This window comes from Candoia aspera, chromosome 2, assembly GCF_035149785.1.
Source record: "Candoia aspera isolate rCanAsp1 chromosome 2, rCanAsp1.hap2, whole genome shotgun sequence".
Taxonomy (NCBI): Eukaryota; Metazoa; Chordata; class Lepidosauria; order Squamata; family Boidae; genus Candoia; species Candoia aspera.
This window is the reverse complement of record NC_086154.1, coordinates 117,488,860-117,516,094: the sequence shown is the minus strand read 5'-3', so window position 1 is coordinate 117,516,094 and position 27,235 is coordinate 117,488,860. Positions and strand designations below refer to the sequence as shown.

General features: G+C 37.4%; 1 protein-coding gene across 1 annotated transcript; it reads left to right on the top strand.

Annotated features, from left to right (window-relative positions):
* Positions 1 to 12: 12 nt before the first annotated feature.
* On the top strand, positions 13 to 27,235 carry DNAI2 (dynein axonemal intermediate chain 2). The gene is made up of 14 exons (XM_063293425.1): positions 13 to 129; positions 3,548 to 3,738; positions 6,297 to 6,458; positions 6,620 to 6,741; positions 8,979 to 9,121; positions 9,585 to 9,698; positions 11,202 to 11,341; positions 12,247 to 12,369; positions 17,154 to 17,377; positions 21,095 to 21,230; positions 22,049 to 22,195; positions 24,984 to 25,211; positions 25,984 to 26,028; positions 27,120 to 27,235. Exons 2-14 carry the CDS (start codon positions 3,556 to 3,558, stop codon positions 27,144 to 27,146), a joined length of 1,794 nt encoding a protein of 597 aa, XP_063149495.1. The 5' UTR covers positions 13 to 129; positions 3,548 to 3,555; the 3' UTR covers positions 27,147 to 27,235.

The window sequence follows — 27,235 nt, the reverse complement described above, 5'->3', positions numbered from 1 at the left end:
TCGCAGATGGTGTCTCCCTCTTTCTAGGAAAATGATTTGTCGTCGTCACGTGACATGCGCATCAGTTGCTAGGATACGAGTAAACGCCATAGCAGAAGGTGGAATTTGCCTGTCTGGGAGAAGAGCGGGGTAAGGAGGCGGGAACTGGGGTGGCGGGAGTTGACGGAGGGTTTGATCCCGCCGGAGGGAACAGGCTCCAACATCCTCGCTGCATCTCCCTCCGGGTTCCCTCCTCGAACTGCCTGACGCGCCACTCGCGAAACTCCCTCCTTCCCGTGCTTTTGCTAACCAGAATGGTCTCCGGAATCAGGGCTTTTTCCTGTCGAATCTTGATCCCGGAATGCTGACTCCAGTTTCCATGTGATGGAAGGATATGGATTGTGTACATGGTTAGGGGTACTTTTTTTGTCCTTCACACGTTCCGGGGATAAACTCTAGCACTCAAACAAACAAAACATCCAGAATTCACTTCCAGGTGAGCCTTGGCTCAAATAAACTTTTATTTATTTATCCTTTTTTTATTATTATTTACATTACCTGTGGCTTCAAGGTCATTGTATAATGATAGTCTCCTATAGTGTACTGTACAGTAACCAAGAAAAACAATACAGAAAGCTCAGAGAGATGGGAACTAAAGAAATATATATAATTTGTATAATTGCCCACCTCACACAAGTGAGTTGGGGCGATTTACAAGGATTAAAACACAGAAAAAAACCACCACATCTTCTCTCTATTCTCTTGATTCTTTTCTTCAGTAGCCTTCAGTCATTTTTTTTCTCAGTGCCAGTTCCCCATCCCTTGCCGTTTCTTGTTTTGCTGTTCTTTTATCAGAGTTGCTCTCCAAATTCCCCAAATTCCAAATTTAATGGCTTTTGATGCCTACGAATATGAATCATGTCTATAAGCTGACTGGAACTTCACGCTGAGGCAATATGCCTCAGAACATCAGCTGCTAGTGAACCAAAGCAGAGCCATTGCTTCATGCCTTTTTGTAGACTTCCCACAGGCATCTGTCTGACAGATCATGGCTGGAAACAGGATACTGTGTTATACTGATTACAGTAAGATTTAAAAAAAAAAAAAAATTTCCTAATCTCTCTTCCATGCAATCATACCATCCATCCAGCTGTTAAACTATTTTTGGTACTGCTCCTTTCCCCTTCCCCTATTCTTTAGCTCTCAAGTACATTTAAAATTGTCTAAAGAAGGGGCAGATGAGTTTAAAAAAAAACTATTTTCCCCACTGATAGCCATTGCATCAGCAATTATGATGTTATGATGTCACTTGACAGTGCAGGGGATGAAATTTGGGGGCCTTTTTATTTTGGAGGGATATAAAAGATGCATTATGATCCTCCTGATGTAGGAGTAGGAAATGAACTTTCCTACTAATCCCTATTGGGTTAATTTGTTTTATTGCATTTCCTGCTGGAAACTGGCAGGAAATTGTATTTGGTGTTGAATTTTGACAGCAAGATATTGGAAGGCTCCAGGAGCTGAACATTTGGGGCCCTGCAGCCTCTGCAAATACTATGTTCGTTTGGCTGCCCAGAAAAACCTTTTCTGTAAAATAGTTGTCTTCTCCATCTCTTTCACAATGCCTTCCTCCACTTTCTGTATTCTCTCATCTGCTACCCACTATTCTTTAGTTCCCATCTCTGAGTTTTCTGTATTGTTTTTCTTGATTACTGTACAGTACCCTGTAGGAAATTGTCATTATGCAATAACTTTGAAGCCATATCTAATGCAAAGGCAGCAGTATGGTTTTTATGCCATGTGTGAACCTTCTTGACCATTAGTGAAGAAATGGGTGCCATTTGCTACCACACCAGGTTAAAGATTTTGGCATTAAGTTACAAGCATTAAACAGCTTGACAGCACAATACTGAAAGAATATATGTTTCATACAGATCACCCCAATCACATCAGAGACCTGGGTTGAAAAACATCCTGTAAATACCCACTTGTTATCAAGCAGAAAGAGGACCTTTTGTTTTGTTGTATCCATGCTCTGGCATGACACACTAGAAGTAGCATGGACTGATGTTATAACTTAGTCACGTCATAACTTTTAAAATATTTATTTAATTGTTTTGTGTCTATTAATTGCATGCAATAAAATATAAGCAATTTTATTTTTTTTATAACCATGTAATGTTTATTTTTTTTCTTTCTTTTGTGAGTTGTATTCTGTTAATGGTAAAGTTCTTCTTCCCCTTGGCATTTGAGAGCTCATGACGGACTTGATGAACTGAATACTTCTATGGCCATAATTTTTATGGTGTTTTATTACTATATTTTTATATTCCATTTTTTTATATTTCATTTTTAAAGTATATCCACTGCTGGGCATGCAGTGCATGATATGCAGTTTATAATTATTTTCAAAAAATAATTCTGGGACTTCTAGAATCTTAACTTATATTACATAGATCTTTGAAGTTAGACTTTAATCCTATTTTGACTACCACGTATCAAGAAGCATTTTTTAAAAAGTATTGTATAGTTTTGTATCCCATACACTCAAATGTTTGTATCAACCAGACCAAAGACTTCAGTATCCAACTACAGTATTGTAGTTGGCATCTTAAATATTAACCCATTTAGTATGACATAATCGTTTGAAGATCACAGTCTGTCACATGCACACATCTCATGAAGTGATCCACCAAAAGTTATGGCATAATAAACAGGAGATTGTGGGGGTTTTAATAACTGGGTAGTATAACTATAGTAAATCTTCAAGTCAACTCTCCTCCTAATGACTTTATGGACACATCAATGTAGTTATTTTGGCAACAGTTCAGAAGTAGATTGCCATTACCAGATAGAGGAAAACTAGTGAGCCTCTCTGAAAAGCTTTGTTTTAAGACAGACTTGTCCAAACTTGAAACTTTTCCTTCTATGACTTTTAGCCTGATTTGCTCTTCTCCAGAACAAAAAAGCGTTATTCCTTTTCATTTTGTTTCTTCCTTTGTTGTCTAATTGAGAGATGAGAAGAATATTAGAAGATCTAGTTGCCTTAGCTATTTCTGCTCTGCCTCTTTTTCTTCATATTGGACTAAAAAAATAAAAAATAACACTTGCTCAGATGCTATCAAAGTTCTTGATTTCCCAAGAGTACTGTACTTGTAAGTACTCAAGGAGCATCTTTAAAGGTATTGCATCATTATTTGTCAATGAAGTCATAGTCACTATCCAGGTGGTGCCTACATATAACTACCCTTCCCCTTGGAAATTGCTGGATCGTTGGTTCTCAGGCTGTTTCTTAGTAACAGAATATTGTGGTTTGACTGCTGGGAAAATATAAAGTCCCTGTAACAGAAATGCTGTCTTGGATGAAGATGCTTGGAGTGGTGGTGTTATGACTATTTCACATAGTCTCACAAAAATAATCAGGGTAGTCAGCTATACTGTTCTCCCTCACATCTGGTCCAGGTTTTAGCATATCCTTAAGCCAAGTTTCATGTACCTCAGTAACTGGGTAGTAGATTCTGTTAAGTGAAACCAAAAAAACAGCTTAACTTTTTTCTCCCATTTGAAGTGAGCGCCATGGAGATTGTCTATGTTTATGTGAAGAAGCGCAGTGAATTTGGTCGACAATGCAACTTTTCCGACCGTGTGGCAGAGATCAGTGTGGACATTCAGCCAGATCCACAGCTAGCAACAAATTTTATTGAAAAAGACCCCATTGATACTGCAGTACAGTGTGCTAGTGACATGTCAGAACATGAGGTAAATTGCTTGATCTTAAATGAGTAACTTCTACAATCCTTTCTGTCTCAAATAAATCATCTGAGGATGAAAGAGAGATCAGTGGCTAATCGCAGCTGCATAATTTGTATCAATAAGAAATATAAGGTTATTATTTGGAAATGAATGTAAAACTGATTATGTGCTTTCAAGTTGTTTTCAACTCCTAGTAATCACATAGACTTTCTCCATGTAAAAAGGGGATCTTTATACATTCTAAAGTCTGCAGCCAGTACAATGGGTTTTTTCTTTAAACAAAAACATTATTCAAATAAAGGATTGTTGTTGTTGTTAGTTGCTGTCGAGTCGATTACGACTCATGGTGACCCTATGTATAACAGAACGAAATGCTGTTTGGTCTTGCACCATATGCTGACTGTTCCAATGTTTGCATAGGACCAGAAAATCAAAATCCTTTATTAGCCTTCTTAATAAATAGCAACATTTTGCAACATTACCATGCAGGTCAGAAATGTGTGTTTTTCATCCATCTTCCATCTGACACAGTCATAAGTGTGCAGGTAATTTAATACAGTTGATCAGCCTTATCAGGCACTTCCTAGATGTGATCTTTTTCCATAATTTCCAGATACTACAGACTTATATTGGATGGGATTATAGGAGTTGTGTTCCACATGTGTAGATATGCCAATCTGGAGAAGGCTGTCTTAGATGAAGATATCAGGAAGAATGAGAATGAAGAACATCTAGATGAAGAACGTCTAGACTGGAACTGAATGATAAGGAAGCCACATGGCTACCCTCAAAAGTAGCAACCTCATAAATTCTTCTGCCTCCCTTAGTTAACTATTATCATAAGTGTTGTAACCCCATTCCTATAAGAAACAGCTTGTAAAGAGGAGAAAGATCATCCATTTGAGTAAAATTTGAAACTATAGAAGAGAGAAAAGATGAGAAAGTCAAGAGGCTGCTGCTTTCAGTAGACCCACATGTCCTCTCCAGAATTATCTGCTGGATTTTCCCACCTTTGTGATCACTAAGAATATGCTGAATTTGTCTGCCATGTAGCCATATGAGCAGGCACCCATAATATGGATATCTTTTGTTTTCTCTGTAAAATGTAGATACAGTTCCCTTTTTAAGACCACTGCTGCGTGAACTACAATAATTAAGAAAAAACATATTGTCCCTTCTATAGCCTTTAAGCAATTGAGGTTTCACATGTTAATTTGTTACCACAAAAAAACTGCATTATCATCCCATGCTTGAACAAAACCAATCACATAAGTTTTTATTGTTTTTATATTGCTCTTCTAGCATTAATAGTTAAACACAATAATTGTATACATCTATAATAGAGAAAATAGAGAAGCAAGGTTTATTTTCACACCATTAAGTTTTACTGTATGCACTCATACAAAAGACTAAATCCAGTCAAAGGTGGCATTTTCAGACCTTGGCCATGTCAATTCTTGGACTATGGTTTGATGACATTTAAAGATGATATAATTTCTTGTGTTGTCCTTTATCCCATTTTCAGATATATAGTGCAGGATTTTAATGCATTATGAAACCTCTAAAACCTGAGAGCAGGGATGATCCTGGGCTGACCACAGACCCAACCAGCAAATTAATGCACAAAAACTCACAGAAACCTAACTAAAATCTCTCTTAGAAAAGCTCTAATTCCTACCATCATATATAAGCTTACTTGAAGGAATTGGCCATTGGTTTTCTTCATAAAATTCCTTTCATTCATGTAGCTGTTCATAGCCATGTACATTGCATTTCTCTGGAGAGGATCCTTAATTCTGTAGCAGAACACATTCTTGGCATTTATTTATTTAAGTTGTGCCAGATCTTATTAAAGAATCTCAGGTAGCAAATCATATGAATAATCTCTGTTTGACACACCTCACTGTTACTCCTCCAAGAGTAAATAGACAATATTAGACTAGAAGGGTCTGTGGATTTTTGATGTAAAGCAGCTTTATATATTCATATACTAAGAACTGAAGAATATACCTGTGCATATGATCCATGCTAAAGCCTCTGTGAACAGTTTCTATGCATTGTTTTGGAAGGATTGGGTTCCAAAAATAAATAGCCAATTCTGAGGTACAAACCTGCCTATATACAGTAGTATTAATATGTATAATAGTAAATATAAAGTAAGATGAAAAGCAGAAGTTTTGATGATCATTGGTAAACAGATATTTTTATATTTTTATATTTTTGTGATGTGTTGTGTGGTTTAATATTATCTTAAGACATTTAATAATTTATTGTGTTTACAGTGCTGTTCTTTCTCCAAATCATATGAATAATCTCTATTTGACATGATGGATGGCAAATCCATCAGTCATCAAGATATTCTCTGCGTACTGCAACATTTATAACTATCACTGTAAAGCTTAATGTATGTGTACAAAAAGAAAGCAAAAGTGCTGCTGATATATCACTTATGTTAGTGGTATTAACTACTGTTGATAATGGTTTTATATTTGAAAACTTTCATGATGAAATATAAAAACAAAAAACCACAATCCAAAGGTAGCTTTGACTTTCCTCTGGATTAGATTAACACAGAAAGGTTTGAAATGGAGACTCGAGGTATTAACCACTTGGAAGGTGGCTGGCCTAAAGATGTCAACCCACTAGAAATGGAACAGACCATTCGTTTTCGGAAAAAGGTTGAGAAGGATGAGAACTACATCAATGTCATTACCCAGCTGGGCAGTGTAAGCATTTTTTATTCCACTTAGTTATATATTGGTCTGTAACAAAACTTGGATATTGCTTTCCTTATTTTTTCTTTTCCTTTTCCATCTTTGTCCCTGTTACATCTGCCAAATAATTACATGGCCATCCATAGATTGACTCAATTGCTTTATTAAAATAGTTGATGGATCACTGCATCAAACAGAACAATGCCATCAACATCTATGAAGAGTACTTTGAGGATGAGGAGACAGCTGCAGTTACCGAAGAGGCACCATCAGCAAAAACTATTAATGTCTTCAGGTAACAGCTAAAAACAAATTTTCAGGATTTGCTTTAATCCAATCAGAGAAGCTGTTGCTAGAATGGTTGCTGTAAATAGCTGTTGATGTCATGGAAAAAGCAGCAAACTGTTGTTCTAAGAAGTGTAGTAGACATTAATCATAGTAAATTATCTAGATAGGCTATATTTGCAGAATGCAAGTTACTTCAAATTGTTAGTTTTTGATAGTCCCTGAATACAAGTTCTATGAATTTATTCCTGGCTATGTTCAATCAGCTTTTCAGGGTGATATGGACTTAGTACAACCTTTTCATCTCTCTCTATTAAGACTACTTAAGGAGAATCCCATGCCATAAGGATATGTGAGGTTAGAAATCCTTTTTACCAGCAAATAGCTCAAAGCAACCAGAGAAGGTATAAAATGGCAGATAGAAGACTGATTCTTCACTCATCCTCCTTCCTACTTTCTATATAGGGCTGGATAAATTTGAAGAACTTCTGCTGGTTGTTGTAGAGGTTAGAGAGCCATGCTAGTCTACTGGAACAACAACAACAACAAAACAGTGATGCCATACAGATTAACAAATATTCAATAGCACAAACTTTTGTGAACTAAGCTCAGTTTTTATAGAAGTATGAGTTGTCACAGGTTGCAGACTGATTTATTTATAGATACAGACAGCAGAATGTATGTGGGATGGAGGAAATTGTAAACAGTGACAAAGAAAACTTCCTTCAAGCTGAGCTTGATGCCTGGTGACCACATGGATAAGTCCATGTTGTTCTCTTAGCAACAATACAGTTTGCCACTGGCTTCTTTCAATATATTTTTTTTCAATTTCCCAGTCCAGCTAGGTATTCCTGGTAATCCTTCATCTAAGTACAACCAGATCTGACTCTGGTTAGCTTTTCCAGGTCAGTCAAGGTCAACTGGTTGCTGCTACCCAGCTGTATTATGAATGAGGCCAGAGGAAAATGAAATGCAGAAAGAACAGACAGTAGCATTGAAGTTTAAAAGTGATAATTAATAAAACCATATTGATCATACACATTTTAGAAAAATCATAGCTTACTTGCCTAGATATTACCTCCAAGTCAGGACAGGCCATGTTTTGTGGTTGCAAAAGAAAATTAGTACAAGGGCACTTACTTCTTGCTTGAGGTTTTCCTATTGGCATTTGGTTGTCAGCAGGGGGAGCATGGATCTAGTTACATTCTTGTATTGAAATGGTAGACTAATTGACACATGCAGTGAGATAACTCCATATTATTTTAATTCAACTCCTTGGATGCAGAACTGAAGCTTTTGATAAACTGGACTTCAGCTGTTTTATGATTAAATTGTAATTCAGCTGTTACTGTAGTATGAGTCTCCTAAGGAAAATTCCCTTGTTCAAGGTAGCTATCTTAAACTCAATTGATAACGTTTTCTCTTACTGGTTTTTGAAAATTTCCATTTTGGTGCCTATTTGTGTCAATGTATTGCATAGAAAAATTCATATATTTACCCAATGCAGAATACAGAAGAGAGTTGCTGGCAGTATATAGACAATACTGAAAAGAGTACATCAGTGTTCTTAATTTATATGAGAGCATGTTATGTTCAAGTGTGATGACTGTAACGCTCATGCACTCATTTAATTACGACTCATAAGCTTTTGCTTCGAAATCTGTTTTAATGGGTGCAAAGCATTCAGTACAGAGGAAAAAGTTGTGAATGAAATTTCCCGCGCATTTCTACAATTAAAATCTCAGTAACTCCAAATCCCCCCCACTGCCCCCTTAGGTATGCGCCCCCTCCTCCTCTTGCCAGCAGATGGTTGTAACAGTTCTCCATGGATGACCTTGGTGCTGAAAGATAGCCCAAACAAGATGATTCACACTCCAATCATGCTCCCCCTCCCTGCTGGTCAACTCGCAGGTTGACACGCATTGCACCAAAATGGATGTGAGCACGATAAGATGTTCTGGGAACATTTGATCAAGGAGCATGACATCAAGTCATGTGGTCTTAAAGTAACTAAGTAATTACTTTTCAGTGAATGGGTTTGTAGGCATTTGGGACTTAAACTAGGATGCTTTTATGTATTTTTTCCACTTACCAGCCCAGTGAATCTGCTCTCAGGGGTCTTTTTAAAGCATGAAGTGCTATGACAGATGTACGTAGAACACATTTCTCAGGGAAATGTCATAATACAACCCATCTTATCAAATGGATGCATGTTAATTGTGTATTTATTTTGCTTTTATGTAAAAGGGACCCAAACCCAATTAAAAGAACAGCCACTCATCTCTCCTGGCACCCTGACCGAAGCCGGAAGTTGGCCGTAGCTTATTCCAACCTTGAGTTCCAACGGAGTTCAAAAGATATGTGCTATGACTCATATATATGGGACCTTGGTAAGTGGGGGAAAAGACTGCAGTTACGACTTTTGTACAAGAAGGCAGTTTTTTAACTGGCTTGTTTAAAGGTTGATATCCTGATTTCCATATTGGTTGCTTCTTTCACTTGTACAGAAATGCATGCTACTTCTCAAAAAGCTAATGATTTTACGACTGTATATATCGTACAAGACTCTTCTAATAAGCGGTGTAAGCCAGTCTCACTCTCAGTTTTCTGTTCTGCCTTTTGATGCACATTTGTTTTTCAGATGACTTTGCCATGTTTTCTAGTGCAAGCAGACCTGGGAGCGGATGTGATTGTTTATAGTACCTAAGGGGAAAAGATGGGTGGTGGGGAGAAGAGGAAGAATAAAATAGATACATCATCCCCCCATTTCTTGAGAATTGGAAACTTGGGGGCAGCTGTACCAGGCTTGTTTCGTTTCTTCCATACATCAATCTTTTTTCTCCCTTTTGTTAGAAGTTCCCAATAAACCAGATATCGTTTTCCATCCTGCTTCACCTCTGGTTTGCTTAGAGTATAACCCCAAAGATTCACATATCCTAATTGGAGGATGTTACAATGGACAGATTGGTAAGGGAAACCTAATAATGAATGTAAAGAAAAAGTAATCTTACTCTTGGTTGACGAATTGCTGAAAATAAAATAGGATGAATTGGCCCGTATTTGCTGTATCAATTTCTGATCCTATTCTCTACTTGCATGTGGTTAAATGTACCTCCTATAACGTTTCAGTTGCCATTTTCAACAGCAATCACATTACAGAGTTTTGTCACTATCAGGAACACAGAACTGATTCTGCTTCATCCTTCACAGGTCTCCCCACACAATCAGTAATGGCCCAGTGAGAAGCATTTCTGTCTTTTCCAGTTGCCAAATTATATATATGAACCACAGATAGCAAAAGCATTTCAATGCTGCATCTGCAGAAACCCAGCCAACATCAGAGAAGAGAAGGGTAACTCTATAATGCAAGGATTTTACCATAGGCCAATTCTGTAGCAGGCATGAGAGCACCACATGTAACTTTTTTCTCCTTTAGAAAGGCAACTGATAAATCAAAATAATCATAAGCGCATCATTGGCGGGGAGGGACATACTCTTTTCTGACTCTGCTTCTTGGATGATGCATATACTAGGAAAACATTGTGGCAATTAGTTCCCTTACGTCTTAGGGATGGATGCATGAATACATGTGATAGCTTTGCTGATGTGTGCTGTAGTATCACCACCAGCTGCATGTTTGGCTGGCTTATGTAAGGACTTGCTGGCTGAGTATACAGATAACAGTGTGGCCGCTGCATTTGTCAGAGGACAGGGAAGCCTTCTGCACACCACTACCCTAACGTGCTCTTTCATGTCTTTTGAATCTTTTGATAACATTAGCTAATGAAGGAATGAACTTCACAGCAAATGATATGAGCCAACATTAGGGCAGTATGACAGATTTATTGTTTCATTTTGCCCTTGAAAACTAAATGGGAACTTACATAGTTAGAATGTATATTTGATTTTTAAAATGCTCCTTAAAGTAACTTTTGGACTTTAGTAAAGAAGCACTGTGTTAAAATGCACATTTTGACAGCAAGATTCACTGTGGCTGAAGAACAACAAATAAATCAACTGGAGCATTCCCCTGCAGATTGATAACTAGAAAAACTGATGTATATTAAATACCCGAGCTTGGATATTGTGTAATGTAATATCCCAGATGCAATAAAATTGTGTTAACTTAATTTTTAAGGGAAGATAGCTGACAGCTTTAATACAGAAGATTGAGAGTAGATAGTAGAGAGGAAAGTGGGTGAAGCTCATCCCTGGAGCCAGCTCAGCTGAGCTCTTCATACCACCATCACTATCACTGCCCCATCAGGCCATTTCCACCAAAGCTCTGTGAGGAGGACACTACCAGGGTTTTTATTCCTTTGATTTACTGTATTATTTACTGTAAGTTTACCTGCAATTGTTTGTATTACCTGTAAGTCATTTTCAATTGTTTTTTAATAAATAATTATAATGAATAAATAAAAATGAAACACCAGTAATATTTCTCAATTGTCTTTCACTGTTCCTCAGCTTACTGGGACACCCGGAAAGGATCACTACCTGTGGAATTAACTACAGTTGAGCTTAGTCATCGGGATCCTGTGTATAATGCTATCTGGCTGCAGTCAAAAACAGGAACTGATTGCTTCTCAGGCTCCACTGATGGACAGGTTAAAATAAAGAAGGCTAGACACAGATACAGTAATGTGGCTTGTCGCAACTACCTATAACATAATTGGTAGTCTTTGTGTCAGAAAGTAGGCGCAACAACCATTCCAGAGCTCAGAGAAATAAGAGCCACTTTGGGTTGCAGTGGTTTGACTCTGCGCTCTATTATTTTAAAAATAGCTTGTGCACTTGTTATTCATCATCTAGTCTTGGCTAACTCAGTGACAGACAACATTTGATAACAATTTGATACTTAGCATTTGATAAGCTACCTATGATACCAGTATCTAGGAGAATCTAGCTGATGATTTGTATATCCTAAGAGCAGTCAATTTAAGTTTCTGTATCTTTATCCATCACATATTTATTCAACTATGGAACATTAAATTGTCACAGAAAGATCTGAGCTAGGAGAGTAATAGCAGAATTTAGATTTATACTAAAGACTAGGGTAATTTCTAAGCACATAAAATACTCTAGAACAACTGTTGGGTATAAAACCAAGTTGGACATTTCAGAACATAGTTTTATATAGTAGGTGTCTCTTAAGGTCTAGACTGCTGAAAATGGAAGTTTAAGTATAGCAATATAGATATAATGACCGATAAAAAAATTCTAGGCATTACCTTTTAACAAAAAATCTATGGTGACATTTATATAGAAAAAAATTAAACCAACCTTAAGAGCAATAGGCTACAGTAGTTACAGCTTCCAACCCTAGTTCCAGATGGAAAAATGGGCAAAAAGTCATTAACTTGGGGAAAAATTGAGTAAATCAATGGTAAGCATAGGATAGCAAACATTTCCCATGCAATCATATTGCTGCCATCTCAATTTAAACTAACCATGTAAACATGGGCCAATTCAAGAAACATAATAGCAGTAACATGCATTTCTCTTTTGCCAGGTTTTGTGGTGGGACATTCGTAAACTATCTGAGCCCACAGAGATACTTGTTATGGATATCAGTAGAAAAAGCATCCTAGAAAATGCTTTAGGAGCCATTGCATTGGAGTTTGAGCCAACAATGGTGAGTACTTTTTGGATATTCTAGTGTTTTCTCTGTGGAAGGTTTCTTTCATCAGTTCTTAGGCTTTGGATGCCAGTAGAACATCCATCTGAATTCCTAGGTCATAGTAAAAGTGTAGATGACTAGAACAGGAAGGACATATATCATCCTTGAATGAAATTGCAATAAATGAAAGCTGTATTCTTTTTTCCTTTTGGCCTGGCAAGCTGATGATCACTAAATTAAGATTGCATCAAAAAAGAATAATTTAAAATGTTATAAACAAACTGGTAGCAAGTCATGGAATATCATGATTTCATAATAAAGAATATTGTGTCCATAATAAAGAATATGATGTACTGAGTAAAGAATATTAATTGTTCAAAGCAAGATTAATCAAATGAAGTGTTGCAATCTATTTGGTTGAATTCATAATAAATGGCAAACCAGAAACTCAAGGCATAATCAGTGACAAAAAGCACATTAAATTAAAAAACAGTCTTTTAAATCCAACCCTTGCTAGCCTTATTCCCAGTGTAAACATATTTCAGCATTCTAAAAATATAAGCATAAAGAAAGGTATTACATTTATCACTTCAGTGGAAGTCTCAAAATTTTTAGATGATTTTCAAGTTCAGATAAAAGGCCAGGAGTACAGAGAAAAATATGGAAAGGTAAAAAATGAAAGTAGTTCTGAAGACAAAATTCACTAGTTAATGTCAACATTTGTACTGATATTTGTATCAGTGGTGTAGGCATGATATCTCATGATATAATCTCCAAACTTCATTGGTTGATACTTCTCTGGATTCTTATTGGCTCTCTTAGAACATTCCAGAATAATAATAATAATAATAATAATATGAGCTAACACTGACATTATATTGATGGATTTATAGACCAAAACAGGACTAGTTTCTTTGATCCTATGCTTCTTAATTGTACCTGGACTCTCTTTTCAGTAGCCAAGTCATGAATTTTTCTATTCCAAATGTTTTGTCTTTGGTGCCCAAATCTCATTCAATTTGCCTTGGTCAGACTGTAAGAGTTAAAACTAAAAATGAAGTAAGTGTATGATACAACAATGCACCAATGAAACAAAATATGAGACTCCTGTGAGTTGGGATGGATTGCTTATGACTGAGGCACTGCAAAGCTAATGCTGACTTTCAAAGTTATTGAAGCAAGATGAAATCACACTTGTATTTTTTATGTTTATTAAAATAACACTGTATTGGAGTACTACATTACAATGAAAATAATATGGAAAGGTAATATCACAATGTTGACGCAACATTAAATGTAATTAAGCAACAGCAATGTAAATTCTTCTTAACTTTATTTCTATCTGTAAGTATTATATATTCCAATATGTTCTAGCAAGTTTAGTATTCGTCTATGGTCAAATGGGGTACTATAAACTAAGGTATATTTCAGTTGTTAATTTTAATTATGAGGAAGTGCAGGTACATTATCTTCACTCCTTCAGGCTTCAAAGTAAGTTCCCACAATATATATTTCTGTGATTTATTGTCCATCAAATCCTGACATGAACATAAATCACATGCTTTTATTTTCATTGCTCTGATCTTTGCTGTTCAATAGAGAGAGAAACACAATATGGATTCTTTACAGTACAGCAATCTCTGTTTCAGACCTTGATTTTGCAAAGGAAGACCAAGCTAATTTAAATAAGTCTTCAGTTCAAGCCTAATCTGAACTTTGATTCAGATTCTGCAAGGTTATATCTTCTGGTAGACTTGGCTTCCATAAACGTAACCATGTGTATGGTCCAGTCTGTACTCAATCCAAACCTCATAGGCCCTGTTCTTGCCCTGAGTTCTTTGTACTCTTCTTTTCATTCTTTTGTTTTGCCAGTAAGACTTTGTTTACAGCATAAGAGCCAGTTTGGTCTAGTGGTTAATGTGCTGGGCTAGAAACCAGGAGTCTGTGAGTTCTAGTCCCGCCTTAGGCATGAAAGCCAGCTGGGTGACCTTGGGTCAGTCCCTCTCTCTCAGCCCAATCACAGGGTTGTTGTTGTGGGGAAAATAGGAGGAGGAAGGAGTATGTGGTATGTTTGCTGCCTTGAGTTATTTATAAAAATAATAATAAAGGTGGTATAGAAAATAAATAATAAGAAAATAACTAAGAATAGCAATATGCATACCAAGTAACTTTAAAGTCCAATAGAGACATATTTTGACTATAAATTGGGTATGAAATACCTTATAACACTTTAAGGTTTTAATGGTGCATCAGACTATATTAGTGTTGTTGTTGTTTATTCGTTTAGTCGCTTCCGACTCTTCGTGACTTCATGGACCAGCCCACGCCAGAGCTTCCTGTCGGTCGTCAACACCCCCAGCTCCCCCAGGGACGAGTCCGTCACCTCTAGAATATCATCCATCCATCTTGCCCTTGGTCGGCCCCTCTTCCTTTTGCCTTCCACTCTCCCTAGCATCAGCATCTTCTCCAGGGTGTCCTGTCTTCTCATGATGTGGCCAAAGTATTTCAGTTTTGCCTTTAATATCATTCCCTCAAGTGAGCAGTCTGGCTTTATTTCCTGGAGGATGGACTGGTTTGATCTTCTGGCAGTCCAAGGCACTCTCAGAATTTTCCTCCAACACCACAGTTCAAAAGCATCGATCTTCCTTCGCTCAGCCTTCCTTATGGTCCAGCTCTCGCAGCCATATGTTACTACAGGGAACACCATTGCTTTAACTATGCGGGCCTTTGTTGTCAGTGTGATGTCTCTGCTCTTAACTATTTTATCGAGATTTGTCATTGCTCTTCTTCCAAGGATTAAGCGTCTTCTGATTTCCTGACTGCAGTCAGCATCTGCAGTAATCTTTGCACCTAGGAATACAAAGTCTTTCACTGCTTCTACATTTTCTCCCTCTATTTGCCAGTTATCAATCAAGCTGGTTGCCATAATCTTGGTTTTTTTGAGGTTTAGCTATATTAGTAGTGTTGTATTTTAGATTTGTTGTTCATCTGAGATTTGTTGGCTATCCACCAGTATTTCATTGCTTATATTGGGTTTTTTATATATCATTATGTTTTAATATGCTTTAAACTTGTCCTTTTATTAATATTGGTTCTTATTTCTTCCTTTGAATTTTTTCTCTGAAAATTATAATACCTAGTTAGTAAAGAAAAAGAAAAATATGCATGAAGTAATGGATTTTAAAATCTGAACTGATTTCCTATCAAGCATTAAACAGGGCATCCTTTCCATATACATGGAAATTTTTTATAAACTGTAATTCAGAACTTTTGTGCTGTTTTACTTTTTTTCTAGAAATATAAGTATATTTATATATAATTATAGTAATATATTCCTAATATATTGAGAGTAGATAGCAGAGTAGTAGAGAATGATGATAAAGTTGATGGTTTTGCCACAGCTGATACTAGGGGGGTATCTTGCCCAGCACCCCCAATGGTTCCTCTCTTCCTTAGTTTTTCTCTCTTCTATTCACCCCTACCCTTTACTTATCTATTTCCTCTGTTCTTTCTCTTTCAATTCTTTCTCTGCCAGAAAGCCACAACACTTTACTACTCTTTCTTTCATTCTTTTGTTTTGCCAGTAAGACTTTAGAGAAAGGTGATGAGGTGAAAATGCAAGACCCCTTCTGATCTTTTTTCCCCTTAAAAATATATATGTGTGATGCTGAGCTTAAAGCTCCTTCATATTTTGGAAGCCTGGATCTGTTCTTAGTGATTACTACGTATAAGTCGGGAAATGACTTTTGGGGATGCAACTCATAGCGCAAGAGTGTGTGGATAGTATGGGGGACAATGAAAATCTGCTTAAAAACATGCAGTTAGAAGACATTACTATTAGATTTTTTTTATCCCGCCTTTATTATTTTTATAAATAACTCAAGGCAGGGAATGGGTATAAATATCATGTTGCTGGGGCTTTAGATCCCAGGATTTATTGGGAGAGTTGACAAGCACTGAATAACCCTGACACAGTGAGTGGACTGCTACTGTAGAGGGCCTTCCATTCAAATGTAACTGTATGCAGTCACATTTTCAGCCTCCTTTTTTGAAGTCTATGTATGAAACTTGACAACTGTGTAGTCAGTACCAATGGGATTATTTATCCTTCAGATCCAACTGGCAATATATTGCTCACTTCCATGTTCATGAAAATACATTTTTTAATGCTGGGTTAAATCTTCTTGTTCCAAAGAGACTGCTACTTGGGGCGTGGGGTGGGAAACCAATTATAGCTTACTAGGGGTCTAATTGCTGTAGCCTAATCACTATAGCCAGTAGGAACAGATCTGGATAAACCTCCTTTTTCCTTTGTTACATGGTCAAGCAAATCCCTGATCAAGATGACTAGTTTTCTGAGAAACAGCAGGGTGGCTAAATTAATTAGTACATCTCCCTCTCTCACATGTGGTCTCTCTCTCTCTCTCTCTCTCACACACACACAGTCCAGATCTAACATCAGAGCTTTCAAAGAAAGTAAGTTCCTACAAGTTCATGAAAGAAACAGGACTTTCCCCCTGCATTGAGAAAATATTAAACCCCCACCCCATCCATGCTTTGCTACAGAATTATAAACTACCTGTCTAGGGTAGCAGACATCATTTCTCCAATCCTTTTTGCTTCTAAATTATGAGGTTTGTTTCATGCAATTCTCTGAAAGGTGTATTTGTATTTCCAATATCATAGAGCTTGTCTTTCATATCAAATGGTTATTGCTGTTCCTTAAGAGGTTTTATTTGTCCAGCAAATAGAAGTTCCAAATATGTAAGTAACTATAACTTTTCATTGGCATTCCACAGCCAACCAAATTCATGGTGGGAACAGAGCAAGGGATAGTAATTTCTTGTAATCGCAAGGCAAAGACACCTGCTGAAAAAATTGTCTGCACATACAGTGGACACCACGGCCCCATTTATGCTCTGTCTAGAAATCCTTTCTACCCCAAGAACTTTTTGACTGTTGGGGATTGGACAGCCCGCATTTGGTCAGAAGAGAGCAGAGAATCATGCATCATGTGGACTAAGTAGGTAACTCTTTTAAGCCATTATTTTTAATAATACTGGTAACAGAAAGCAAAAAGCAAATAAAATAAAATATTTATTTCACGTACTTTCTGTAAGAATAACAAAAAGGACTTAACATTGTATTATTGCCTAAGTTTTTGTGGGTCACAGCCCATCTAATGAAATGGACTGTAATTCATTCTCAAAAATATATGTAATAATACATTTTTAAACATAAAGGTGTTGTAAGTTTCTTCATATGTGAATGAGTTTTATATAAAATGTAATGTGATCTTAAATAAAAAGTAAAATGGGGGTCAACTTGCATTGAAGAACAAAGTGAAGTGGTTCTTACATACATTCCTATCTACCTATTTAAAGGAAAGAAGGCATATTCAGGAGGCATTACATGGAGGTTCAAAGCAAAGAATCCACCTTAATCCATGTAGCAAATTAAGAAACTATTTAGAAATAAAATAGCCAAGTTTGAGCCTCACTTGAAAATAATGCATGGGAAGGAAATGGAACACTGAGAAAGGCAATTAAACCTAGATGTATTTTGAGTTATCTGCTAAGTTAAAATTAAACAAAGAAAAGCTTTCTCTAGGTAAAAATCACTAGGAAGAGTTACAATAAGAAAGAAGTGAAATCTGCAAAAATAATTAAGAGATTAATTGAAGTGAGCAAAGAGCTAGTATAGAAGAGATAATATTTCTTTCTATGCCTTAACATTCCCAAACCTCTTTCTACTTCCTGATATATTCATTACTCCCACCCCTCATTCTGTATTACAGTAACTAAAAAAAAATGTTCTGTGCTAGCAGACGGTAGGTTGAGGGGGAAAATAATATCACTTTTTTTCACTGCCCCGAAACAGCTTTCCTTTTGTCCGGACAATAGTAATGTAATCCTAAATTCTTATCAGAATACACTCTGGGGTCGGAGCCATCTGAAGTTTCCAACTTCATATCTTTTTCATACTAGTCCATTGTCTCATAGCTTGACTGAAGCCTAATCACTATAGCAACCATTTATCAGTCTTTCTCTTCATTTTAGAAACCAGAAGTCCAGGCTGAGAAAAAATATATATATGCCCTTCCTTCCAAACAGAAACTAACCATTATGCTGATTTCTTGAATTCATCCTAGAATTCCCCTTCCTATTAGACCAGAGAATATTTATCCCTTGAGATCCAACAAATGCCATACTCAAACTCATACACACTCAGTTAGATTTATCCTAATGAAGACTTCCTTCTAAGTAATAGCTTAAAAAACATATTTAGCTGAACATATTTGTAGCTGAACAAAGCAGAACCACACAGGCTAACATTCAAGATGAGTGGGGGGAAAAAGGAAAGGAAAGGAAAGGAAAGGAAAGGAAAGGAAAAATAATAAAATAAAGTAAAGTTAAACAAATTAAATTCAATTAAAGAATTAAAGAATTTTAGTAAGACTGAGTTTTCATAATACTAAAAATCAAAACTGAGTCATCAGTGTACATGGTGATACCATGCAGTGTTTCATTAACAGATACAAGTAGTTGAAGCATAGACTACAGACGTTGAGATGCTTTAGATGAGGAACTTTTACAAATATTCCATCAGAAATGCAACATAGTTTTGTTTACTGAAAACACATTGAAGGCTATTGTTTTATATAAATTTTAACTCTTCCAATTGGAAAAAGTTGTGGTAGCAGTAACTGCCCTTTCTTTTATCTAGACCTCCCCTCCAGCTCAGTATCAAAGATAACACAGAATTTATTGGTTGGTTGTTATTTAGTATGTTCTCTCTCTCTCTCTCTCTTCTCTCTCTCTCTATCACATCCACTCACACAGATCATGCACGTGTACATATATATGGTTGGTTGGTTGGTTGGTTGGTTGGTTGGTTGGTTGGTTGGATGGATGGATGGATGGAATATCCTCCCCTTTTCTCCTGGGAATGCAGATGGCCGCAACCCTGCATGCATTTTGCAAACAAGTTAAAAACATCTTATTTGAATGTGATTTTTGGCTGTTCAGTTTTTTAAGATTTTTGTTAGAAATTTTACAATGTTTTTTACACTGTATATTTTATCTTGTTATTACCCACCCAGGATCTGTTAGGATTAGGGAGGGATATAAATATTGGAAATAAAGAAATGTCTGCAAAAGAGTTTGGTATATGTAGAACTTTCAGGCTCAGACCTCAACATCTCCAAGTAGGATTAATCACATTATATTAGGTAGTGGATTCTATATGCAGGCATACCTCGTTTTATTGCACTTCGCTTTATTGCACTTTGCAGATGTAGTGGATTTTTTTTTACAAATTGAAGCTTTGTGGCAACCTGCATCAAGCAAGTCTATTATCAGTGCCATTTTTCCAAAAGCAAAAGGCTCAGATGATGATTAGCATTTTTAGCAATAAATATTTTTAAATTAAGGTACATACATTGGTTTTTGTAGACATAATGCTATTGCACACTTAATAGACTACAGTCCAGTGTAAACATAAACTTTTATATGCACCGGGAAACCAAAAAATTCATGTGACTCACTTTATTATAATATTCACTTTATTGTGGTGATCTGGAAACAAACCCGCAATATGTTCGTTTTGTGCTGCCCAGAGACACTTGTGAGATGGGCAGCTATATAAATTGGACAAATAAATTAAATAAATAAATCTCTGAGGTATGCCTGTATTTTATTTTAATTATTAAAAGAAAAATATTTTAATGGCTTTGTAATCTGGCCACAGAACTTTGGGCAGTTTAAAAATAAATAATAATATAAAATACATAGATGGGAAAGACTTGTGACTGATACTGATTTATTGATTTACTGGAGTTTCTATGTTGCTTCATTCCTGCAAGTTTTGAGCAGAGAATATAGTCATCAACAATACACAGTTCAACCATATAATCCCAAAAACAGAATCGGTGCCATCCACCAGGGGCAAGATAAATTTTAAAATTCCCAAAATGCTGTCTCAAAGAGCCATGCTTTACAGCGCAGCAAAAAACCAACCAGGAGGGACAGTTTGGTTGTGTGAAAGCAAGCTGTTGCACTGAGAAGGTTTGAGCATGGGGTCCTTACAGGTGGAATTCCCTGGGGATGGAAACCCCAGCAAGCCCTCTTTCCCTGATGTCACTGGACAGGCAGATTCACTTCAGACAGGTTTGTCTTGGAACTATCCAGGCCTTGAGCCATGATATCTTTGAGAACTACTGGCAGTTCACATAGACCATTACTAAGCCATATGCATCCCAGAGCTTTATGTGTTCAAGCAAATGAGAGAATCCAGAAGGCTAGAAAAAATTGGAGATGAATTTTAAACCTATTTTTTGAATTACCCAATCAGTTAATCTATTGCTTACTTTATGCACACTCTTTCTTTCTCTCCCTAAATTTCTAGGAATATTGAACTTATGGAATCTTGAGATTTAACAAATTTAGAGGGCTAAGACTTGTGTTCCAAAGGACTGTGATTGTGAAATTGTTAGAGTGTATACCACAGCTCCTGAATAACAGAGGATGGCTTTTCACTGGATGAACCTAAATATACTATTTCATGCAAATTTGTACAAAATGACTTTTAAAAGGATTAAATGAAACCCTTGGAACAGAGGAGAACTGTCCCAGTGCATTTATTTATTTAAAATATTTCTAGGTCATCTTTTAAAACAGAATCTTCACAAGGCAACTAGCACAGAAAAAATAAATAAACAATACAATGTGTTCTTTGGCAGATACCATATGGCTTATCTCACAGATGGGTGTTGGAGCACAACTCGACCAGCTGTCTTCTTCACTACTAAGATGGATGGAACCCTTGATGTCTGGGACTTCCTTTTCAAACAGAATGATCCTACACTCCACCTGAAGGTAACTTCAGGAAAACAGGAAACAAGCATGCCTTGCTCCCCAAGTTTCTGTATCCCAATCTTTTTGTTCTAAGCTCTTCTCTTTCAAGTTGCATTAATTGCAAGATCTCTGGTTTGATGCTTGTATCAACTCACACTACTGAAGTCACTTCTGCTGGCTTTACAGTGGTTCATACCCATTAAATTATTTTGGTGCTGCTACACTGTCCTAACTCTAAAAGACAGGTCTTTCACACAATTTGTCACTACCTCAGTGAGAGAAAAACTTGCAGCCTAGTGTGCATCACCATATTTGGAACTAGGTCCAATCCATATTTTAGTAAGGATGTATGTGTTTTAAAGTCTCTGTGTGAAGCTGTTTGCAAACAATAATAATTGCTGCTGAAATAGTAATACCAACTTACAAATGTGTGTGTTTTTTCTTTCTTATACAAAAATCAACTTTATGTAAGAAAAATATGGGGAGGAGCACCCCTTTTGAAGGACAATTGAATTAGTCTAAAGTCTTAAAAACAGGTTATGATTGCATGCCAGAATTCAGTGCACAAAATAAGGTTTATAGAAAGTCAAATTCTGGTTGAATGTCATCACCTAAGAAAGTAGTGAACTATCCCTTACTGGGTATCTCCAAGCACAGACTGGATAACTTCAACTGGAATTCCTTCATTGAGTAGGATGTTGGTCTCAATGGCCTAAATGGCTCCTTCTATGAAGATTACATATATTTTAATGCAAGTTCATACGTTTTCTTAAAGATGTGCAAGAGTTGACCTGGATATTTCTTTTTGCGTCCTGAATGGGTCTTTCTTCCTCCGCCAGGTTTGTGATGACCCTCTCTTCAGTCTGCGTTTGCAGGATAATGGGCGTTTTATTGGCTGTGGTTCCAAGCTGGGCACAGTAACACTTCTAGAATTTTCCTCCGGCCTCTGCACCTTGCAACGGAATGAGAAGAACCTGGCCTCAGCAGTGAGTATCTCCTGCCTCTCAGAGATGGGCTCAGTGCCAAGCAGGCAAACCTCCTCCAAGAATTGAGGTGAGATTGTTCCTTCTTTGGGCTGAACTCTTTTTCCATCTTCATTCCTTATGTCCTTATTTTTTTTAGCTTTATTTTCTATTTTATTTAATACAAATAAAATAGAATTTTATTTTTGAATTATTTTTAACATAAATGCCACAACTTATAGTCCCTAGCCAATCTGGATTGGATCTCAAAAAAAGCTAAACAGGGTCAGACCCGATTAATACTTGGAAGAGAGATCACAAGGAAATGGCAAACCACTTCCATCTTGCTCCCAAGAAAAAAAGTTATGTGGTCATCAGGTATCAGATTCAATCTGAGGAAGTCAGTGAGTTGATACTTTCACTGATATAAACAGACCAGTGATGTCTAAGTTAATATTACCCTTCCAAGAAGCTAAGCCACTATATACAAGCAATAATGAGAACCCTGATTCATCCAATTATTGGTTTATGAGACAGTAAGTGAGCAGTAGATCTCTTCCATCGCTAGAGTGCTTCTGTTGGTGGGATACAAATATTCAATAATATATTGTTATTGAGGAAAGGCAGCTTTCCCACCATCTAGCTGTTGTTTGTACCCTGTAGAATTTGATGATACTGCAACTGACTATGGATAGAATTTCCATGCTTTTTAAAAAACTTTTTTCAAAAAAGTTTTTAAAAGCTTTTAACTTCTACCATTTCTTGTTTAAAAGATTTACTCCCACCCTTGTATACATTTATTTATCACTTTTGTATCCTATCTGTTCTTGAAGATGCCCAGGACTGGAATTGTCCCAATTATTCTCAAGTTATTTTTTACACTTGGGATACATAGTGACTAGTCAAAAGTCATGAGCACTATCAACATGAATCTGCTGCCTACCAATGGAATGTGACAAGTCTATTGGAATAAATTTGCAATTCCCCCTTCCCCTGAGTCTTTTCAGTAGACAGGGCAGAATGGATTTGGTATGGCACAGGAGGTACACAGGAAAAAGAAAGGGAAAATCCTACCGCAGGATTCTGCTTACACAATATTGGATGGAACTTGTGGCATTGCAGGGAATGGATTCCAGGCTTCCCTTCATTTGCAGTAAAAGCTAGATTAGAGGCCATCTGTCATCACATCTTATGGTTGTATATTCCATGAATTAGGTACAAAAAAAAGGGACGCGGTGGCGCTGCGGGTTAAACCGCTGAGCTGTCGATCGGAAGGTCGGCGGTTCGAAACCGCGCGGCGGGGTGAGCTCCCGTTGCTCGTCCCAGCTCCTGCACACCAAGCAGTTCGAAAACATGCAAATGTGAGTAGATTAATTGGTACCGCTTCGGCGGGAAGGTAACGGCGTTCCGTGAGTCATGCTGGCCACATGACCCGGAAGTGTCCTATGGACAACGCCGGCTCCAAGGCTTTGAAACGGAGATGAGCACCGCCCCCTAGAGTCGGACACGACTGGACTTTACGTCAAGGGAAACCTTTACCTTTACCTAGGTACAAAAAAACATTTTTTCTTCCGACAAGCTTGGATTTTTTGCCAGTCAGCTTCGGTGGCTGACATCAAACTGAAATACATTTGCAATGTTAACATATTACAGTAGTCAGATACGCTATGCACTGGAGGTCCCTGATGTGCAAATGCAAGCATTTTGGTGTAGATGTCATGACAAGTGTTAAAGCGCACACAGATACATTTCTTTTTACACTTGTATCAGAACGCTCCAACCAGGGTCGAGGAATCCATGGCTCCACAACTTGATGAGTCACAGCATCCCTCATCCCTAGCCTTTATGGTTGGGGCTGCTGGAATTAGTAGTTCAGCAACCTTTGGAAAGCCATAGACTTCTGATCCCAGTTCTAATCAAATGTACTGGTTGATTGTATTGCTGATTTCCTGCCCTATTTCTAGCCTTTGAGGGAGAAAAATAAGAAGATTTCATCCAATAGGGACATACATTATAACAGAATATAATTACGCTTTGGTCCCCTTGGTTTCAGGACTATGGATTGAGAAATGCCCTATTCCTCTTCTCTTTTGATTTTTCACTGATGTAACTCAGGCAATAGTTTGCAATATGAAGGTATAGGCCACAGCTACGTCACCTACAGGCATCTGAAGTTTTGGGTGTGGCCTTCAGAGCCCCTCCAAAACTTGTCATGATGAATTGTAATTTTTAACGTAATAGAAAGGAGTTCAAATATGAGCAAACATATTAAAGAACTTGAAGTATACTCTGGCATGCTACTCAAATATCAAGTGCTGTCCTTGGCGTACAAAATCGTGGACACGCTTTCTATAAGAGGTTGATGGATCTAGGATAGTCATGATTTCCCCCAGTGTCTCAGAATATAGTTTGCCTGACAGAAGAGCTGAAATGAGATGTGAGGATTCTTGTGGAGGGAAGTCCAGAGAAACCGGAGATTTGTGGTCTGGAAGCAGATAACCAGAGAGAGCCAAATAGATCCTAGCAAGATAGACAGAATAAACCACAATATACAGAAAAGAGTAATCACTTAATTTGAAGTTATCTTTATGATACAATAAACCTTTAAAAATAGAAATATACTGTATGTACAGTATATTCTATAATCGTTTAGATCCAAAAAATGAAAAAAAAATGGTCCAAGGTAGCTGCAGTTAGCAATTTATCACCAATGAAGCAGATCATTTGTGTCCTTCAATATTCTAGATCCCCTGTTTTTAGCAGGGCTTAGCTGGGTGCCTTTCACCTGTAACACCTGTAATATGTACCTCAGATGTTTGAGCGGGAGACCAAGCGAGAGAAGATCTTGGAGGCACGGCACCGTGAAATGCGTCTCAAGGAGAAAACCAAGCTAGAAGGCAAGGATGAAGAGGTCAAAGAAGAAGCAGAGGAAGAGAAGCCTGGGGAGACTCTGGAACGAGTGCGTAAAGAGTTCTTGGAAGTAATTGAAGGAGAACTCCGGCGCCGGGAGCGAGCTCAAAACAAGTTAAAAGTAGAACAGGTAACTGTGCTGTTGGTAACAGGAAGCTGGGTGGGAGGTGGGGAAAGGAGGCCTTCCTGAGTGGGAGATGTCATGGCTACAAACAAAGCGCCAAGGAAGGTTTGGCAGGTGGCAGTTAACATGTATTTAATCCCATCTCAGTATGAAGGTGGGAAAGACAGTTTCCCAATACTCTAGATCAGTGTTTCTCAACCTTGGCAACTTTAAGATGTGTGGACTTCAACTTCCAGAATTCCCCAGCCAGCAGAATATATAAACAGAGAGCAGACCCCACTCCCTTCTAGCACTGAAGATGTTGCCTAGTCAGGCAATGAAACTGCAAGAAAACAACCAAGCTCAGAGAACAGCAAGGACTCCACAGTTCAACCCTGAGCTACAGATATTTTCTTCAATTAAATATTAAAAGCCCAGCTTTTTAAAAAAAGGAAATGGTTCAGCATATATAAAAATTAATTTAAAAGCTTTCTGGAGTTTTGTTTAAATCCATGCCTGCTTAAAAGCACCAAATAATGGATTTGCTAGATTTCCCAAGAGTTGGCTCTATAATCTGTGTACCCTGTCCTTTAGGTCTCACCAAACGGGTCTGATTTAATTGGGGATCAGAGGGCAGGAACTGTAGTCTTAAAATTTGGGTAAGTTCATGTGGGCAAAGGCACTCCTAGGGGCAATGAGGTTTCTGGGACCTTAGATGGTAACACAATACTGTATATGAGGAAAATTATATGGAGCAGTTTCATGTTACTTCCTATGTTGAAAGTTCTTAATGTTTTAGGAGCGGGAGTTTGAAGACGATGAAAATGAAATAATACTTCCTAAGGTCAGTATTCGTTTCCATATCTAGATATCTTTTGGGAATCAGTCTACATTACTGATGACCTCGAATGTATTAGGCTTGAACAACCATAACCTTGGTAAATTCAGGCTGTCCTCTCTGGAGATCACTTCAGCACTTCTGAAGGGCTCTAAGTTGGGGAAGGTTATAGATTCTGTTCATGATGTCTCCAGAATGCTCAAGAATAGCTTCAGTCATTTAGAAGACAAGTTGATTCTGACCAAATGATAAAAACTCCTCCAGGCAGAATCATCATACTATGTATAACCTTGATTAGAATACAGATTCTTACCAGTTGGTGTATATCTAGGACACAGGAGGCAACCGTTTGGTAGTAAGGGTGACACTCCTTAATGTTTTGTGTGATAGGACCAGGATTTCTGAGGGAGAGGGGAGGGATTGGGTTTTGTTGATTTTCCCTAAGCATGTGAGCAGGTGGGAGAAGAATAGGGTCAAATTATCTTACAAAATTGATAGAGCACTGATGCACATGTGTATACACATGCTTATATGCCTACATGTGTATATAGATGCATATGCTTCATGTATGGGTCTGGGTATACAGTCCAGGCCTAATATCTTAACTGCTACCCTACATGAGAATGCCCTCTTTTTCTCTCATTACTGGATGTTTGGTATGAATTACCTTACTGAGTACTGTTTCCATTCTGCCTATTAATAGAGCCCCAGTGATCATTCAAGTGTGAGCTGCATGTTCAGCTAAGTCAGATGGATCCATCTATACTGACGTCAAAGATAGTGTTATCTAAGGCTGTTAGGCTTAGGCTATTCCTTTTTTTAATGTGCTGCTCCTAACATTTTAAAACAACTGTATTTGGAAACCTTCAGTTAGGAGATGATAAAAACTTATTTCTAGCTTCTAATTTTCTGTATGCAGTGAGTTTTTTATGATGGAAAATTCAGAAATGTAATTCATTCCACTGAAGCGGAATGGTTATGGAAAGGTTAGTGACTCTAATCTAGAACTGAAAACGTGGTATCTCCTCCAGGAGCTGATTTTGACATGGCATTATTACTAGTGAAAATTTGGGAAATAAATAATCCTTTTTCCACAGGAGGAGAAGGAAGAAAAGGAGGAGTGAATGTTGTCATTCCTGCATGGAACTTTCATTTCCTTTGGGGATTTTGTTTCTCTCTTGTTATTTTTCTACATAAAAAGTACACTCAAAAG

Bases quoted from the DNA above. Each gene is read 5' to 3' on its own strand.
- DNAI2 (XM_063293425.1), top strand. From the start codon at position 3,556: ATGGAGATTGTCTATGTTTATGTGAAGAAGCGCAGTGAATTTGGTCGA. The intron at 9,699-11,201 runs GTAAGGGAAACC...ACTGTTCCTCAG, and splicing joins ATGTTACAATGGACAGATTG to CTTACTGGGACACCCGGAAA. The intron at 12,370-17,153 runs GTGAGTACTTTT...GGCATTCCACAG, and splicing joins TGGAGTTTGAGCCAACAATG to CCAACCAAATTCATGGTGGG.